The sequence below is a fragment of the Tiliqua scincoides genome, chromosome 4 (assembly GCF_035046505.1).
Source record: "Tiliqua scincoides isolate rTilSci1 chromosome 4, rTilSci1.hap2, whole genome shotgun sequence".
Classification (NCBI taxonomy): Eukaryota; Metazoa; Chordata; class Lepidosauria; order Squamata; family Scincidae; genus Tiliqua; species Tiliqua scincoides.
Genome location: NC_089824.1, coordinates 208,147,872 through 208,166,752, shown reverse-complemented (window position 1 = coordinate 208,166,752; position 18,881 = coordinate 208,147,872). Strand labels below are relative to the sequence as shown.

General features: G+C 43.6%; 1 protein-coding gene across 1 annotated transcript in view; it reads left to right on the top strand.

Moving 5' to 3' along the window:
* BCAS1 (brain enriched myelin associated protein 1) overlaps positions 1-12,185 on the top strand; it is a 63,928-nt gene extending 51,743 nt beyond the window's left edge. The window contains exons 9-11 of the mRNA XM_066626209.1: positions 1,352-1,510; positions 8,053-8,304; positions 12,105-12,185. Of these exons, the coding sequence (XP_066482306.1) occupies positions 1,352-1,510; positions 8,053-8,304; positions 12,105-12,185 (492 nt within the window). The remainder of the gene's footprint in view (positions 1-1,351; positions 1,511-8,052; positions 8,305-12,104) is intronic.
* Positions 12,186-18,881: the final 6,696 nt, after the last annotated feature.

The following is an 18,881-nucleotide window of genomic DNA, read 5'->3' as shown; positions in this document are numbered from 1 at the left end:
ATGCTTCTGAAAATGAGAAGAAACAGTTTTGTTTTTATCTCCTTATATATGGCATGAATGAACCACACATTTATAGAGCCATAACTGCAAATTTATGTAACCCCCCATGTGCCATTGCAGCTGTACCAATGGGGCAGTTGTTGCATCCAGCAGGAAGAGTTTTGGGTCCCAGAGGCCTCCTCCAAGTAAGGGAACATTTTTTCCCCTAGCCCTTGGGCAAACCTCCATTGCCCTGATAGGTCTACTTGGACCTGCTTTGGTACCAAGACCTGAGTCGGGGGATCAAGGCTGGGAACAGGGATAATATCAGTGGTGTCGCTGCCACCGATACTGCCCCCTTCCCAGTGTCAATTCATCTTTCTCCCCACCCCAATTTCCTCCCAGTTCCTCCCCCTCCTCTCCTCATTTTGTCCACCCCGCCCATGCTGACTTACTGGCAGCGGGGACTCCTTGGCAGGCCACCTGTGCAGAGGCCCAGCTGCTTGCCACTTGTGACTTTCAGGTCACACTGTATAGCGTGCCCCCTTTTGAGACAGCCGTAAAGCATACTGTGCTGCCGGAACAGGATCAAGTGGCCCATAAGGACTGGGATAATCCTAATTGGGGAAATTATTAGCGATAATTAAGGATTTGGATAAAGATTTGCGATATATGATAGGGATAGATCATTCATCCATATAGATTCTGCATTAAAGATTTGAAAAGGGCTACAAATGCAATTAAATATAAGGTGTTTAAAAGGTATGCAAAACTTAAACCCTGGAAATGGGCACTTGAGATGCTCCTCACCTGAGGCACCATTTACAGCACAATCCTATGCACGTCTACTCAGAAGTATGTCCCATTATATTTAATGGAGCTTATTCCCTGGAAAGTGTGCATAGCATTGCAGCCTTAAGCTAAGGCTGGCCCAGCCTTTTGACAGTGGCTTTCTTGAGCCTCAGGGAAGGAACTTACCCAGCCCTGCTATCCAATATCTTTCTAACTGGAAATGCCAGGGAAACTGGGCCCTTCGGCCTGTGCTCTGTAAACTTTCAGCTGTTTCAGTTAAAGATTGTCCTGGGGAAGAGGTGGGGAGCAGAACACCCCCCCCCTCCAAAATACAGGACCCTTGTTCTTACTTGTGTGGCCACATGTTTCCCTCTTTGGCAGTTGGCTCATAAGTTTTGAAATAAATGTTTGTATCCCTATGTGGCATTATTCTTTTTCTGAGTGAGAGTCTGAATTTTTAAAATAGACCATCTGGCTATACAGGAGCTACATGCTTAATCATGTGTTAAGACTTGCAGTCTTGTACTTGAACAATGCAACACTTTGACTGCATGTTAACATTTGTCGCACTGACCTGCAGAGCCCAACAGATGACATAGAGGTGATACACACTGAGAGAATGGAAGCCCCTCCTGAAGCCCTTCCTAAAGATGACAGCAAAAGCCAGGAAGTTGCAGAAATAAAACCCAAAGGAAATGAGAAGCCTTCCAAAACAAATCTGAGGAAATTCTTCAAATTGGTAAGGGCATTTTCAAACTTGTGTGAACAAGATATAGCATATGACCCCAGTGGTACTGCAGTTCTTTGAATAGGCACACTCCTTGGTTTTTCACCAGCTCATCTTGTTTGGGTAAGCATTGGATCTTGCTTGGAACAAGCATTGTCAATCAGCCAGCTTTGTAGTGATGAACTCTTTCCCACCATATATAATACAACAAAGTCAAGTAGATGTAAATATAATTCAGAAGATTATTCCCAAAGTATTTTCTAATTTGCGAAGACATTATGTCTCCTAGTGGACAAGCAGTGGGGGAGAGCTGTAGCCATCTTATAGGCATCCCAGAAGTAGCTGGCTGGTCATTGTGGGAAACAGAATACTTGACTAGATGACCTCTGATCTGATCCATGGCTTCAAATCCTTGTTTGCTACATAACTCTGCTTTGAATAAGCAACAGAATCCCAGGTTCATACATAATGGGGAACTGTGGCTTATTACAAACGGAAAGTGATACTTTCTATCACATACAGCAAATCAAGAGAGGAGAGGAGAAGCATGCAAAACCAAATCTCTCAACTGCTCATTCATGTAGCAGAAACCATGGTATCCCATTACATTTGAACTGGAACAGATCTTGTATGCTGAGCTTGTATTGGCTCAAGCAGGAGCTTAAACCTGACACCATTTCTTACGTTTGAGTTGAATCACCATCTTAGCCCTCCCCAAGTGGAAAAATAGAGCACATCTTGAGACACCTTGTTCTGTGCTATCTTTTTATTGAACACCCAGTAGGTGGGAAATGTAATTGGATTCTACGTACACATAGATTCATGCATATACCCTTGAATTCCACTAAAACACATCAGACAGGAAGTGATGTCCCTAATTTCAAGGTAGTTTTATCGATATCAACCATTTCAGTGAATTGCTTCCCCTCCCCCCCCACTTGGGGCACTTGCCCTTTTAGTACCTCCAAAAGAACATTTGTGATTTGATAGTGTCACAGGAGGCCATGAAGGGTCCAAGGGGCAAATGTACACTGAGAAACAATACATTTTCATGTAATTTTTAAACTGACGGTCATATGTGTTGAAGGGAAAATAGCATGGGGCTTTCCTGAAACGGGATTCCTAGTGTGTTCATTGTAGCATTAAAAAAGCAATACCATCTACCACTTGTTGCTTCTCCTCCTATCTCCTCCTTCCAATGCTGACATTACACTGCAGAGACATCTTGGTTTGGCCTGCAGGACATTCACCAGGCCAGCCTGAATTTCATTTTTGCCACACAGTTGAAACCCCCTTTGTTTTATGCTAATTTTCCAACATGCTACTCATATGAAAATACACACTTTAGTTCCTTCTGGTATATGAACACCTAAATTAGCCCCTACAGTAGTGGTTTCCAAACTTTTTCAAACGGTGGTTCCCTTGACCTACTGGGCCATTCGCTGTGGCTTCCCATTAGGGCTGCAATCCTGTTAATTGTATAGCAGGTTTTTCATGAGGATTCAGTGGTTCCCCTGACTGGTTTCCACAGCTCCCTGGGGAGCCACGGCTCGCAGTTGGGGAACCACTGCTTTATACTGTCAAAGCATTAGCCCAAAACTATCTTTCTTGAATGACAGCACCTTTCCCAGAGACCTGAGCTGAGTCTTCCTGGCTTGTTGTCTGAAACCCCTTAAAGCAGGGGGTTACTGGGGATTACAGCTGGAACACTATATGTGCCACTGAGTTATGGTCTCTCTTGTACTTCCATGCATGGAGATAAGTCTCAGAGGACATCCTCAGTGAAATTGCCCACTCTGAGAGCTGAGTACAGTGAAAAAAACCATGTCCAAGGAGGCAAGGAATTCCCAAGCAAGTCCTTAAAGAACACACCCAGGAAGCTTTCCAGCTTGGGGAAAGTGAGCTGTGAAATCTTTGAGTTGCATTCTGATAAAAAGAACTTTTCCCCTGTTCATAAGTTCAGAACCAGAGTTCAAGACAAAAGGGCCTAACAAGCATCATCTGAGAAGACTATTTTTAATCACTATGTTAGAAATGTATATTATATTCTGTTATTTTAGTCAGTCAAAACTGATGCAGAGGTAACCCCTACAGAAGAGGTAAATGGGCAAGCACCTGATCACCAAGTAAGTGTACCAGTTCAGTCTTCCCTTGGTGATGGGTTCATCTATATTCTCCTTTCAGTCTTTCACCTTGCTACTCTAGTGACAGGATCAAGTTTTTGTACAAGATACTGTTATACTGTGTTCATTCTATGACTCTTGTATTCCTATTTTTTGTATTCCTCTTTTCTTTCCAATGAATTCAGAATGGTACTGTTGGGTTAAAAAAAAAAAAGTATCGCCTTTGAAGATAGAAAGTGAAAAACTACAATTCTATGCATGTTTACTCAGAAGTAAGCCCCATAGTATTCAATGAAGCTTACCCCAATGAAAGTGTGTCTAAGATTGCAACCTTCAATCCTATCTCCCAGCTGCTGTTGGTGGGACATGCATTCCACCAGCTGAAGTTCCACGGTCCAAGCAGAAGTGCATGGATCCTGGTGTGTTGCATGATATTGTCATGCTCATTGATACCACCAGTGAGTATAAGGAGGACTCCAGGGCAGTCTCTGGCAGCTGTGTGAATGGGCTAGGGGTGAGGCCTCTGTCTTCCATGGGATGCAGCGTGAGCCTTTTTTGGTGTGAATGTATGAGTGGGGGGTTATAGATAAGATTGGAGCCTTAGCCAAGAATAAATGGTTATGCTTCAATTGTTATATATTGGACCAGTCAATTAGAACTCTAATGTCACAATCCACTGCTGTAAGTTGTGGGCTGGCATCGTAAAAGCCATGCTGTCTTCATGCACTGTGGAACCACCAGGGCAAACAGTTGAAGACCCCATGCGCATGGTAGCCACCTCATGCAGGGAAGGTGCAGGGAAGGTGGCAGTGGGGGCAGTTTGAGAAAGGAGTGGAGTGGAAAGTGCGCCAAACTGAGACAGTTCAGAGGCAGGAGGGGGTGGGTCTCAGTGGCATAGGTGCATGCCAAGACACGGACCCCTTTTCCCAGCCCAATGCATCCCTTGAGACTTCTCCAGTGGGGTGTTGGATTGGGCTGGATTGGGATGTGTCAATTTTCTGCTTTTAAACATTAATATGGTCAGCCTTAAAGAAATTCTCTGATGATATTGCTTCCAGTTTTTCTACTAAAACATTCTACTGATATTCAGACAAAAGCAGGGATAAAATTACCTCCCAAGTGTACTCTCTCTGCTCCCTTGCAAGCTGTTCTTGACACCGCCATTTGTTCTCCACAGACAACTGAAACTTAAAGCAAGACTTGACAATGAGGGGGGAGAGGAACTGGGGAAATCAGATGGCTGGTGGCAAAGCAATGAACCTACCATTTTTTTTAATGGCAGGGATCCTCTCCCTGTAACATTTTCATGACAAGTGGAAATTGAAAGGTGAAATCTTTTCCATCAGTGCACCTCCCTGCTAGACAACCACAAACTTTCTCTAGTTCTTCTCTCTCCCTTTTAACAGGTCTAATGTTAGTGCCTGTTATATATTTGCTCATTTAAAACATGTATCTCTTGTCTTTCTGTCTGACAACAGACCTCCAAGGTGACTGACAGCAGTAGTGATTGGCAAGGGCCTGTAGGAGAACAATGTTCACTTTCCAGGTCTCAACAATTGCCGCTCTTGCTGCTGCAGGTGTCCAAGAAATTTGTTTTAGTCCTTGCTAAATGCCATTGTGTCAAATGCTGCATGACGAGGGCACCCTGGTTAACACTGGTGAAAATGTCAAGGGCTGCTGGGACGGGTGAAATCAGCATAAGGGAGGGGAAGGATTTGGGCGAGGAAATGTGCAATCTTGCAACCCATTCCCAAACCTCTTAGCCATGGTTTGAGCCATTACCCAGATACTACATGTTCACCAACATATATGATAAAGGAGGAACATCTGTCAGTAAAAGTGGGAGAATTTTCTTCAGCCAGTGTTTTGAATTCAGTGCTTATTCAGAGTCCAGAGGTTGGTTGTGCAGTTTGCAAATGTAAAATAAGAGGCTGAATATACCAGATCCTTGTGCCCAAGCAAATAAAGTTCAGAAACACTGTCTTATAAATAATTAAACTGAGAGCGTGAAGCTAGGCCATAGCTTTGCCACGAACACTGAACATAAGCAGTAGCAGAACTAGAGGGGACAAAACAATAAGTACTGCAGGCTCAGCAATGTACCATGTAAGCGGCCCTTCCTACTCACCATTGGAGCCATTCCGGGCAGCAACAACTACATGCAGGAGATATCATTTGGTTCGGCAAGTGCCTGCATGTTTCCGTTACTGCCCGGAATGACTTCGGCAGCAAGTGAGAGGGGCTGCTTACACGGCATGTTGCGGCACCTGCAGTACTTACCATTTTGCCCCCCTCTAGCTATGCTGCTAAACATATTACAACCTGTGGGCCATTCATAAAGAGTGTGCTTGTTTCCAGATGTTCAACTTGAGTATGATATACCAGACTGGAGTTAGTCTGAAATGTAGAGTGTGGGAGGGATGGGTGTTAATTCATGACAGTTTGTAATCCGGAACTGCAGAAATACTAACAGTGCCATTTAGTTTCTTTTAAAATCTTCATCATTGTCAATTCTTTTAAACGTCAAACCTTGCCTAAACGCTTCTCTCCCTCCTTTTGCTGGGGTGAACTGCCTTGTAATAGTTTTTTGCTATGCAAAAAAAAAAAAAAAATTGAAATAAAATAAAATAAATCATAGTTTCTCCATTTGCAATTCCATGCAGAATTTTCTATATCATTGGACTTCCTTGACCAAATCATGGCTTGTCAATCTTCTGGTGGAGTATTGTAATTTAATACAGAGGGAATTTGTTCTTACAACCTTTCCTTTCTGTAGCCTGCTGTCTTTTACCTCTTGTTTTAATATTTCTGATATCTTTCTTTTTCTGGGTTTTTGTGCTTCATGTCTTGGAATGAACACGTAGTTACTGCTTTGTTATAGTGGCATCGGTGCATGCATGCATGTGAACACTCCCCCCCCCCACGCTGTGTCCATATGGCAACTTCCTGGACTTCAGATTTGGCCATGTAAAAGATAATGAGGAACATGGGAAGCATGTAACTTTCCCCCTAGAAACCCTGGTACTTATTGCAGGGGAGTCAGCAGTACCCAGTGTATAGCGTTTATCACCTTCTGCCCCCCCATTATTAACAGTATTTATTAAATATAAATAAATAATAAATTTATTATTTATTATAATAAATAATAAATAAATAAATTTAATAAATTTAATATTTACTGTGTATCAACTGTGTATTGATGGGGCTCAGCATTGGCTTAGTCACTCTGCATGGTCTAGATCAGGGGTGAAACTCATTTCATTCAGAGGGCCGAAATTAGCATTCAGGACTCCTGCTGAGGGCCGGAAGTGACGCCATTAACCAGAAAGTGACATCATTAAGCAGCTGACAGCCAGAAATCAGCACTTTGTTCTCATTAACTGCAAATGACGGAAGAGAAAATACGCAAAACTTGATTATATTTCAAGATATGGGAGAGCCCAATTTTCATGTGGGCTGCTGTTTCAGCAGTAACACCCCAGCACAGTGCTCAGCAGCTGAGAGCCTGAGGGCCATATAAAAAGCTTCTGGGAGGGGCGTATCTGGCCCCCGGGCCTTATGTTTGACACCCCTGGTCTAGATCTTGCCCCCCCCAGCCATGATCTCACCAAATGGCCTCGTGCTCTCTCTACATCCTCCTCCTGTCTCTAATATGGAATGATAAGAATACTGGGTGGTTTTACAGAGTTGTTATCAGAATGACTGGGTAATAGATGTGAAATACTTTGGACACTCTAAAATGGAGTTGGGAGTGCTGAAAAGGCACATCAATATTATAATTATTATTATTATTAACAGTATTAATATACCGCTTTTCAACTAAAGTTCACAAAGCGGTTTACAGAGAAAAATCAAATAACTAAATGGCTCCCTGTCCCAAAAGGGCTCACAATCTAAAAAGATGCAAATGAATACCAGCAGACTGCCACTAGAACAGACAGTGCTGGGGTGAGGTGGGCCGGTTACTCTCCCCCTGCTAAAAAAAGGAGCACCCACTTGAAAAAGTGCCTCTTACCCAATCAGCAGGAATATCATTCCTATATATAGATATATAATGCTTTATAAGAATATAAGAAATATGCATGTAAGAATATATATGACTCCATATATATAAATATATAAGAATATAAGAAATGCTTTGCAGAACGTCAGTTGTGCAGTTTTTAATCCCTCAAATTGTTAAGAGGGGCTGCTCACGTGGTCAATCCTGGGCCTGTGGACTCAGAAGTAAGCCCCACAGGGTTCAGCTCAATTCAGAGTTCAGTGGGTCTTCCTCCCAAGAAAGTCTGCACAGGATTGCAGCCTTCAGTGCACTGAAGGATTTTCCATCCAGTTGGTGGGAGGGGAGGAAAAAAACTCAAAAACTCCTTCCAAATCAAATGCATTTCTTACTGTAAAAAAAAAAATAACTGCTGTTTGAAACTGCTTTAGACCCTGGACTTCACAGACAGGCCTTCTACGCAGGAGAACAGAGAATCTTATGGTGAGAGGAGCAAGCAGGGCTCAACAGAGATGCTAAGCAAGCAGAAAGAAAACAAGGAGGAAGCCAAAGACCAGCAAGACTCTGGGGAGCAAGAAAGAGCCGAGACAGACTCCTTTCAGAATGGAGGGGATGCCACGAAGGAAAACACTCCCAAGAAGACGGAGAAGCGCCAGTCCTTTGGAGGGTTTTTTAAGGGCCTTGTACGTTACCTTTCATCCTTTTCTTTTTTCAGCAGTTTTCACGCAGCCGCCATCTCTGGACGCTTCCATGTGGGAGCAGATCAGGGCTTAACCTCAAATTGGGGACAAGCAGATTCCCTCGGTTTTGCTTTCTTATGGTTTCAACATACTGACATTGCTTTGGTTTCACTCCATTTGAATTCCAAAAGGAATTCTGGATTTTGGAATGTCAATAACAGATTTTACATAGTTACCCTTTACCATAACTAAGAAGCAAACTTCCCCAGTCCTGGTGGAAGAAGGCTTTTTGGTTTGGTTTGGGTTTTCCGTTCTTGTTTTTTAAAAATGCAGTTGTGCTAGGCTGAAGGCTCTAGACCAGATGCTGAGGTCACTCCAAGAAACACAGAATTGCATCAGCTGCCATGAAATTTTTCTCTGCAGCTGAAGAGGAGGATGCGTCTGAGCATGAACCAAGTGCCCTTTCCTTGCTATTGAAGGCTGATCATCAATTTTATTATACTTTTGCATTGATACCTGATTACAAAAGACATGAGCAGTTTACTATGGGAACATTGGCGTGCACGTAATATTTGACACCTTCCTTCAGAAGAGCTAATTCTATTGACACATGCCCAGTTACATGTATGCTCCCTTCACACATGATAAGAGGTTTGCATGTTTTAGACTGGGGAATTCAGTACAGAATTCTAAACTGCAGAGTGAGAATTGGTGCCTGAACCACCACAGCACCCAAAGGTGTGAGTTTTAGGACTTTTTTTTTTTAACCAGAGAAGCACAAAGGGTGCCATCCTAACCAACTTTCCAGCACTGGCATAGCTGTACTAGTGGGGCATGTGCTGCATCCTGCAGTTGGGGGGCAGTCATGGAGGCCTCCTCAAGGAAGGGCAATGTTTGTTGCCTTACCTTGGAGTTGCATTGCCCTTACATCGGTGTGCCTAAGCATCTCCCATGCAGAAGACTTTTCAGTGTAGGGAAGCTACTCTTATGGGGAAAAAAAACCTCTCTAAACAGAACGTGCCTTAAGGGCTGTTTTGATGCCCACATGCTAGTATATAAACAAAGTAATGCTATATATGAACTTTATATGAACAAATTGCAGTGCTATGAACAACGTAGTGCTTTGTAAGCCCAGGTTGATTTTATTGTAGTTTATTGTATGGAAAGGTTCCATGTACAATGCCTCGTCCTCTCTTAACTTCAACTTTTTTTAATTTCCTAAGGCCCAAACCCTAACCAGCTTTTCAGCACTGGCATAGCTATGCTAATGGGATGTGTGCTACATCCTGTAGTTGGGTGGCACTCAAGGAGGCTTCCTCAAAGTAAGCGAATGTTTGTTCCCTTACCTAGGAGCTGCATTGCCCTTATGTAGGCACTGGAAAGTGAGTTAGGATTGCACCCTAAAATAATGTTGGGTTCCCGAAATCATGTGTGTGCTGGACCAGTGGAATGTGATTATGGACTGTGAACATGTGTGGGCACATTTTTTGCTGACTCCCAGGTAGAGCTGTAAGGGGTTCAGGTTCACAGACTGAACAAGCGAGTAAACACCCACGCATGCACAGAAAGCTATGCAGGTTCAGTATGTATTTGGCACGCGAAACAATTCTGTTTGTCCCCTGCTTGGAGCTGCCTAATGTTTTCATGGCCCTCTGATGGCTCCAGCAGGCATTTGCTGTCCTCACTGCACACATCCTGTTGGAAAGTGAGAAGCACCTGCATTGCCAAAGCCCCATCCACATCTCGTGGGGTACACTGGCACCCTAGAATGGCAATTTATGCATCGCTGTGCCCACACATTGTGATTTATTTAAGATGGTGGGGTGGTTAGCAAAATGATGGTGGGGGATTTATTTAAGATGGTGGGATGGTTAGCAAAATGATGGTGGGGTGAATCCATGTGGAGGCAAGGTGTGTGTACCGCAATGGGGAAGGAAAGCAGTGCACAACACATTTGCACAACACATTTGCGTTCAGGGACGGCCACACTATCCATTTCAAAGGGCAATGCTTTGTTTTATTCTCTCCAATATAAGAGAATAGCTGCCACTCACTCCTAGAGTGAAAAGTAAAGCACTTAATTTTGGGTGCTCTTGGGGTGGAGACAAAATCTTTTTTTGCCCTGATGACTCCAGCCTGCTTCTCTGTGTACACTGCTATGCCTTCACAGGCCTAGGCCCATCACTGGTTATGGCTGCAATCCTAACCTCACTTTCCTTTGAGTAAGTTCCATTGAACACAATAGGACTTACTTCTGAGTAGACCTGGTTAGGATTGTGCCCTATGTTTCTTGGTCACATTACAGAGAACTTGTGTGTGTGTGTGCATGCATCTATGTGCATGCATCTATGTGCCTGTGGGTGTGTACAAACCCAATGAGAACCACAGCATGTGAGAAAGGATTTAACCCTTTGCCCCACCACAATCCCCAACTGGATCCCATCCCCCACAGCTGCTATTTGCTCTGGGAGCAAAGCTCCCATTGTGTTGTGTTGAACACTCATTTCTGATGGGGAGGGGGATTGAAAACATGCATTGCTTTTGAACAATGAATTGGATCAGGCCATGTCCACAATTCAGTACTTTGGTAGAGTCTCCTGTAATTGTCTTTTGGAACACTGTTTTTAATGATTGGTTTCATCTAGAAAGTTCTTGTCACTGACAAATCCCACCATCTTCCTTAACAGTGATCACATTTCATCAGTGAGTCATTTTAAAACAGGGTGGTAAAGGCTATCCACCAGGGATAAACATTAAGAGATAATTGTAACTGTAATAATGTACTTATGGCCCAATCCTATACTTCCTGGCCATTGTTGTCACACCTCTTCCACTGGCACTGACTGCCATAAAGTCAATCATAAAAGGTGCTCCAGCAGCACACTAAGTGTGCTGTCGGGGATGCTGGCAGGAATACCAGAGCCTTCCTGCTAGTATCAGCCGTTTTGGAGCCACCTACCGTCAGGTAAGATGGCGAGGGAGGCAAGGCGGGGTGGAAGGAGGGCAGAACGGGGGTACGGGAGGGCCAAACAAGGCAGCAATGGATTGGGGCAGGGCAGAATAGGGTGATGACAGGGCAGGGGTGGGCAGATTAGGTCTAGGAAGGGGCAGGTCGCATGGCAGCTGCCAAATCCTAACCCTTCTGAGTTCTGATCTCATGGCATGGGTCCACACAGACCTGCGCCAGCTATGCAGCTAGCACAGATCCAAGTAGAACACCCACACTGTGGAGGCGTACGCCTGGACTGCTCCTGTAAAGCAGGATGCAGAAGTAGCCATTTTAGTGTTGCTGCAATGAGGAAGGGTGCTTTTAGGAAGTCAGAGTGGGGAAACTGGGATTGATTTTGTTTCTCACTGACATTTCTTCTGGAATCTGCAACAGTGTTCTTTAGAATGGTCAAAAAAAATAGTGATATAGTCAAAGTGGAGACGCTAAACCCGACTAAATTCTCTCCCTGTCAGCCAGCACACATCAAGCCCTGTCATGGACAGGCTTTCTGCGGGAAGAGTTATTCACTACAGATGAATGCTGTGGCACTTCTCAGGCTATGAAATGTATTGTGCCATGAGCTTTTGTACACTCCAGAGGGCTGTATGTGATTTTGCAGGAAGGTGGGGAAAGATAAGTACCAAAAAAGGGCAGAATATGGCATTAGATACAGATTCTACAACCTACTTCACCATAAGCATGAAGTTACCTACAAATCTTATAGGAACGTATGTGAAAAATGCTAAATAAGTCACCAAGAATAGTCCCTACTTTTATTCCTGTTACACCTCTCTCTTTTTCCCCCTTTCCACAGAGCCCCAAACGGATGTCTGATGCTGAAGTGCAAACGGACCCAGTCTCTATTGTGCCTGCTGCCATTGCGAAACCCAAGTAATGAATGTTGTGACGCTCCAAAGGATCATTGGCTCCCCATAATTTCTTTCCCATGCCATAAAAAAATGACTTTGTTTTAATTCATTTCTCCCCCCTCCACTCCACCCTGCTCCACTCCTGCTTTTTATATGTCTGATGCCAAATGAGTGCTATGCCTAAGGCAAAGACTGATGTACATTTTGAGAGTCACAGAATGCTTCCTTTAAAAGACAAGTCAGTAAGTAAAGGTCACTGAGAAAACAGTGGGTGCACTATTGCAGCTAGAGAAAGGTCAGCAGCAACAAGGATGCATTTTAAGTTAATGGAAAAGAGAAAACCAAGATATATCAACTGTTTAGTGCAGGGAGGAGACCAGCTATGGCCCCTAAATACCACCCAACTATTTAAAAAAAAAAAAGAAAACCTTTATAGGCCTTGAACTATTGCAAGACCTTCATTCATTCATAAGTTCCATCTCTAACATATGCATTTATGTATCAAATTTTAAATGTAAATTAATTCTTTTTTCCCAGCCCCCAACACAATGTCAGAGAGATGATGTGGTCCTCCTGCCAAAAAGTTTGGACACCCCTGATCTAGAGTTTTTATGAACAAACAAAGTCGTTGCTGAGAAAGCAGTCAAGAGGTAGGATGTTTTCCGTACCATAGGCAGGGGAACAAAGCAGACTGAATTGTGGCACAGAGCCTGTGAGATGATGTGCAAAACAAAGAAGTTTGCAGCTGTCCACAAAACTGCACACTGAAGATTCAAAACTGTTCCCTTATGAAGATGTGAAGTTGCCTTTTAACAGGGGTGTCAAACTCATTTAATACAGAGGGCCGAATAGCATTCATGCTGAGGGCCGGAAGTGATGTCATTAAGCAGCAAGTGATATTATTAAGCAGGTCATGACCAGAAATAGGCTCTTTTTCACACTTAGCTGCAAATGGCAGAGAAGAAAGTATGCAAAATCTTGATAGTACTTTCAAAGTGTGAGAGAGCCCAATTATCAAGGCTGCCCTTTCAGCAGTGACACCTCAGCACAGAAGCTGAGAACAGCTGATGGTGGAGCTCCAAGGGCTGGAGCTTCCGAGGCTACATATGGCCCGCTGACCCTATATTTGGCACCCCTGCCTTATAGTGCCATTCAGTGGTCTGTTTAGCCTACTAGTGCCTGTTCTATCTGGGAGCAGCTCCCAGAGGTATCCCCCCCTCGCTCCCATTACCTGAGATCCTCTAACAGGATTCTGGGAACTGAACCTGAGAATTTTTGCAGGACAAGCATATGCTCTGTCACTGAGCCATATGTCCTTTCTCATGCCCGTTAAAATGAGTTTTGTCATCGCTGAAGGTTTTATAGAGTATGGTATAATAGCCAGTAAAGACAGAGGCTCATTTAGAAGCCAGTGGCCTCCTTACAAGTACGTATAGTCCTGCAGAAATAGAAATGATGCTTAACCATGATTATCTTTCATCTCCTTAGCCCTAGATAAAATTCCTTGCCGTAAAATAGTGGTTTATTTTGCCTAGTGAATCCCTGCCCCAAGAGCTTACATATATGGAGACACCTATCACATCTGCCACTTGCAAGTGGACACTTAGTGATTCACTTAGTGTAGATGTAAGTTTTGACAATGGCTAATAGAAACTATGGTTTGCAAATATACTTCAAACCGTGATTTCACCTCCTATTTTCCAGCCCAGTCCTTAACCATAGATTAATCCAGTAGTTTCCAAACTGTGAGCCGTGGCTCCCTGGGGAGTCACGGAAACCAGCCAAGGGAGCCACAGAAGCCTCGTGAAAAACCCATCGCCCTATACAATGTGTAGGATTGTAGCCCTAATGGGAAGTCATGGCCAATGGTAGGTCAAGGAAGCCTCCAGTTGAAAAAGTTTAGAACCACTGGATTAATCAGATACCTTTGTTAAAGGGAAAACAAGTCAGGGTTGAGCATTTTGTCTTTATTGACCAACAAGGGAGAGAGGAAGCTGTGATTACCTGAGCCACGAAGATACAAAAGCACTAGTGATAAGAAAAAGTCAGGTTATAATTAAATATGGTAAAACGCATGTGATGAGAAGGATTTCCATTTCTGTGACAAGATTAGGAAGGGAAAAAACAAGTATGAAACCCCAGAGCAACTATAAAAATCACTGTTGGATAAACTGCACATTGAATAGATTATTAAAACAATTTATGGTTATTAGAGGTACCAAGGTCACTGAATCATCACCTTTTAAGAGTAAGCATCAAGTTGGTTTTCAAGTTTTTAATATTAAAAGGCTGATATGTACAGGATTTATAACTCATCCTCATTCTTCCTTGATGTAATCAAACAGAAGACATTAACTTTCTAAAAGCAAGTAATTAGTAGTAGTAACAGGAATGAAACACAAGGGGGCAGACCTGGACCCTTTTTCTTTCTAACTCAGAGGATGTATTTACTTTTGTGTATTAATTTTTCCCCCCTATCATTGGGGGAAACAAGCCCTTCCTTTTTTTCAGACACTTTTCTCAATTTATGCCTGTCATTGAACCTAATTTCTTGTTTAAATTCACCAGATCCTAAGACTGAACACATTTCTGCGTGCTTTACCAAGGTCCTGTGATATGCAAGTTTAATAGCATTTATAGAAAACAAGGGGTGCAATCCTAACTAACTTTCCAGCACTGACTTAGCCACAATGCAGTCCCCAAGGTAAGGTAACAAGCATGCCCTTACCTCGAGGAGGCCCCCTTGTCTTCCTCCCCACTGCAGGATGCAGTACGCGTCACATTGGCACAGCTATGTCAGTGCTGGAATATCGGTTAGGATTGCGCTCCCAGATATTTGCATTATTGTGAAAGTGGGGGGGGGGGGGAATAAGACTAATGTTATAATTTAAACTACCATCTCAATTTTAAATAGCTGTATATATTGATTTCCTTCTGATTCAATAAAACATTCCTTAAGAAAATTCATTTGCATTTTGCATCTCTAATTGAAAGTCATCATTCATTGTCACTGTTCTTTAATTATTGGTTTGGAGCAGTTGCAAGAGCAATATTAAACAAGAATTACACAAGGAAGTACACACACACACACACATACACACACACAGGCACACAAGAAGAATGCTTAGTGCAGAATAATTATCTCACAAGCTATGTGTTGTACCTAGATTAGTTTTGTGTGCATCCCATATCTTAAAATTGAATGGACCAAACATTGGATGTACTAAAGCCCCATTCCTATAGCATTCCAGAAGTCCTTATGGCAGGCCATTGTCATGCGCTGCTACATTGTCTCTGTCTTAAATGACAAGAGGCCATAAATGACCTTCTTATGGGGCAGTGGCTCTGGGAAGCTCTGCAGGTGGGTGGACCATGAGCAAGGAGGGGGAGCCTCCCCTACCCTTTTCTGTCCTTGGACTTATGCCAACAAAATGACTGGCAAAGGTCCAAGGAGAACCATAGGTAATTAAGCAACCTACCTGGGAGTAAGTAAAAAATATTTTTACTTCCTTCCTGCTGGTTGTCCTATTGCCAGCTACCACCACCATTGGATTCAATGCGTGCTCCACCAGCATGGATACATTGGCACCAATGTTGGGGGATACAATTGGGCAGTAAGGATTTTTGGCTGCTAGACATGGATACACCAGCATGGATACATTGGCACCAATGTTGGGGGATACAATTGGGCAGTAAGGATTTTTGGCTGCTAGACATCTCCTAGGGGTAAGGAGGCACTTGTCTTCTTGCCCTCTAGCCCCAGTAGCTGCTGTGGAGCAACTTGGACTTGCACAAGCTCAATCACTGGCACAAATCCATGTTGACCCAATTGGGCAGACCAGGCCCAAGAAGACCACTGAGAATCCCGCTTCCTTTCTGGGCCTGATCTGCCCTCCTCTCTGCCTCTGCTCCCTCCCCATTCTGCCCACCACCCAATCCATCCTCCACCTCTCTCATTTGACCATCTCCCTGCCCTGTTTAAATCCTTCCCTGCTTTCCCCAACCCCCTGTGCAGGCCTACCTGTTCTTGTGGGTATCCATGGACTTGCCGGTGAGTTATGCCAGATCCCAATCCCATTCCCTGAGCAGCTGCAAGCTGCTCCACTTTTCTTGGACTTGTGCCACCTCAGGAGGTGGCACAAGTCCAAGGAGACCCATTGAGGCTGCGGTGGCTTACCTGGAGTAAGGGGAAGAATTCTCCCCTTACCTCCCGCTGAGCCACTTTGGGCCCCTATCTTGCACTGGATCCAGCACAGGTCTCCTGAAAGCTTCACCTTGCCTCAGAAACCTTCACTTTGCCTCACCTGAAATCACTACCTTACCTGTGGAATGTTGGCAGGTGGCAAAGAATGGCTGGTTTGAAAGCCAAATGTAAAGTGAGCTGCATAAGGAAAAACACAATTCCAGTTGCTAGACTGACAACATTTCATCACATCTGCAGGGTGGCTGTTCATTTCTAATGCTTTGTGCAATGACACCTCAGTTGTGTGCATGCTAGTTACACCATTTCTGCCCAAGGTTGCATATACGCAAATCTGTATACGTGTGGGCCGGGAAAAAGTGGGTTAATTCTGGTTTAAGAACAGAGGAGGAAACCAGATTAGGAAAGAAACAACCTAGCCATTGACATAAGCGCATTTGAGAGAAGTGCTATGTGGAAGTGTATAAAAATGTATAAAAATACTTGTATAAATACATGTATAATAAGTGCTTTATTTTCCTACCTGTTCAGTTTCAAGTATTAATCTAAGAACTCTTCCAAAGAACACACTCTAGAATACAGTTCCTCATCTTTACTGGCAATTTAGCAAACACATAAAAACAGGACATTCTACACTACCCTGCTTGAAGGTTATAATAGTGTGTGAACCCCCTTGTGTCACAACAGAAATACTTAAGGAATAGAGAAGAAGTTCAGATAGCAGGAAATTCGAACTTTTGGGAATGTTTTTGTTGCACATTTTCTACTGACAAAGGCCACAATCCTTACTATTTCTGAATGCACTCCATCTACAACACTAGATTCAGGACAAATGGAGATACTTCTTCATACAGCATATAAATAGCCTCTGGGATTGATTGCCACAAGATGTGGCAATGATCATAAGCTTGATTTGCTGTAAAAAAGAAAATGAACAAATGTGTGAACACAAACCAGTATGGATATTGTGGGGTTTCTTAGGCCTGCAATCAAGCTGACAATGCCCACTGAGCACAATCCAGTGGTTCAATGATACCTCAGGGCAATTTGGGAACCGGGGATGCTGGCTTCTCTGCTACAGAGGGGCTGGTGGGCTGTTGAAACTTTTCTCCACCTAGCATATGAGTTCTTCCAGGGGGAGTCTTGGTTTATTTGCCTGCACAATGTCATAAAGTGTGATGCCACACACAGGCACTGAATTAATAAAAACACACACATAGAATGGATAGGAAGTATAGATTGTGCAGTACTGTTTATAGTCCTTGTCATTTTGGATGCATGTTTCTGGTTGGGGTGGCACATTTTCAATAACATCATTATGTAGGAAAAAAATGAGGGGAAAAAAGAATCTTGAAGTTTTTGAAATGTGTCGGAGGAGAATATGTAAAACTGACTGGCAAGAAAGGAAAATAAAAGAAGGACATTTTGGGAACAATTTGAGATGATTGTGAAGGTTGCTGAAAGTGTGAAGACGTGAACTTCAGGGATGATGCCTCAGTGTTCCTTATCTGTAAAATAGGAACATTAATGGTTGCCTCTGACCAGGTCTTTGAACAGCAGTGCTGGTCAATTTTGAGTTTTGTGCTGGAATTTCTGATCCTGGACTAGCCCTGTCCTCTAATGAGACCTAGTGAGACCACAGGCACATAATGAGACTAGGGGGAACAGCTGCCTGTCACTTCAGACAGGAAGTGGGCAAAGGAGCCCCCCCTAGTTCCCCAGTCTCTACTTCTCTCTCCATTTTCTCTCTCCTTACCTCCACCTTTTGAAAAGGCAGGGAACAGGAAGAGGGTTCCAGCAGGATGTTGAGAGGCTAAGCAAAGTATGAGGGAGATCTGGAGGGCTGAGGAGGGGTGGGATGGGATGGCAGTGGAAAAATTGGCATGGTACACTTTGCACCCCAGAAGGGGCAGCACCTGATCTCTTGGCTTTCAATGCCAGGAGCTTGGATTGGGCCTGCCCTGATCTGTGGTAACTCAGATGTAAATAGATTATGCTTGTATATGCAAGTCATCCCAGTGTGTGGTTGAAAAGGTAGAGCAGGTAACTTGCTCCACCCAGACCTAATGTTTTGCATCCTGCTCTGTGCCAGCTAGAGGATCTAATAGTTCGGGAAGGGGAGGAAATTCTACAAGCTTGACATCTACAGGAATTAGATGTCCCTTGTAGAGGGAATTCTACAAGCCCACCTATGTTCGGAGAGCCAAAATAGATGTGATGACCCCTATGCAGGTGTCTTTCCCGTATATAAAACAGGGGCGGTGACTACTTTTTCAGGAATAAAAAGAGAATTAAACATGATCTGGAAAGGAAGGAGCGGGGGGGGGGGGTACTAAAAAAGTGTCCAGAAAGCCAACTGAACTGGCTGACCTCAACCTCTCTGCAGCTGTACACACAAGGCTTTGTAGCATGAGCCACAAATTATACAGGCCAACACACATTTTGCTTCCTTAAATGTTACACCAATTCCTGGGTATATTTGGGGTGCTGATTCCAAAAATGGCATCGGTTTTGCCCTATC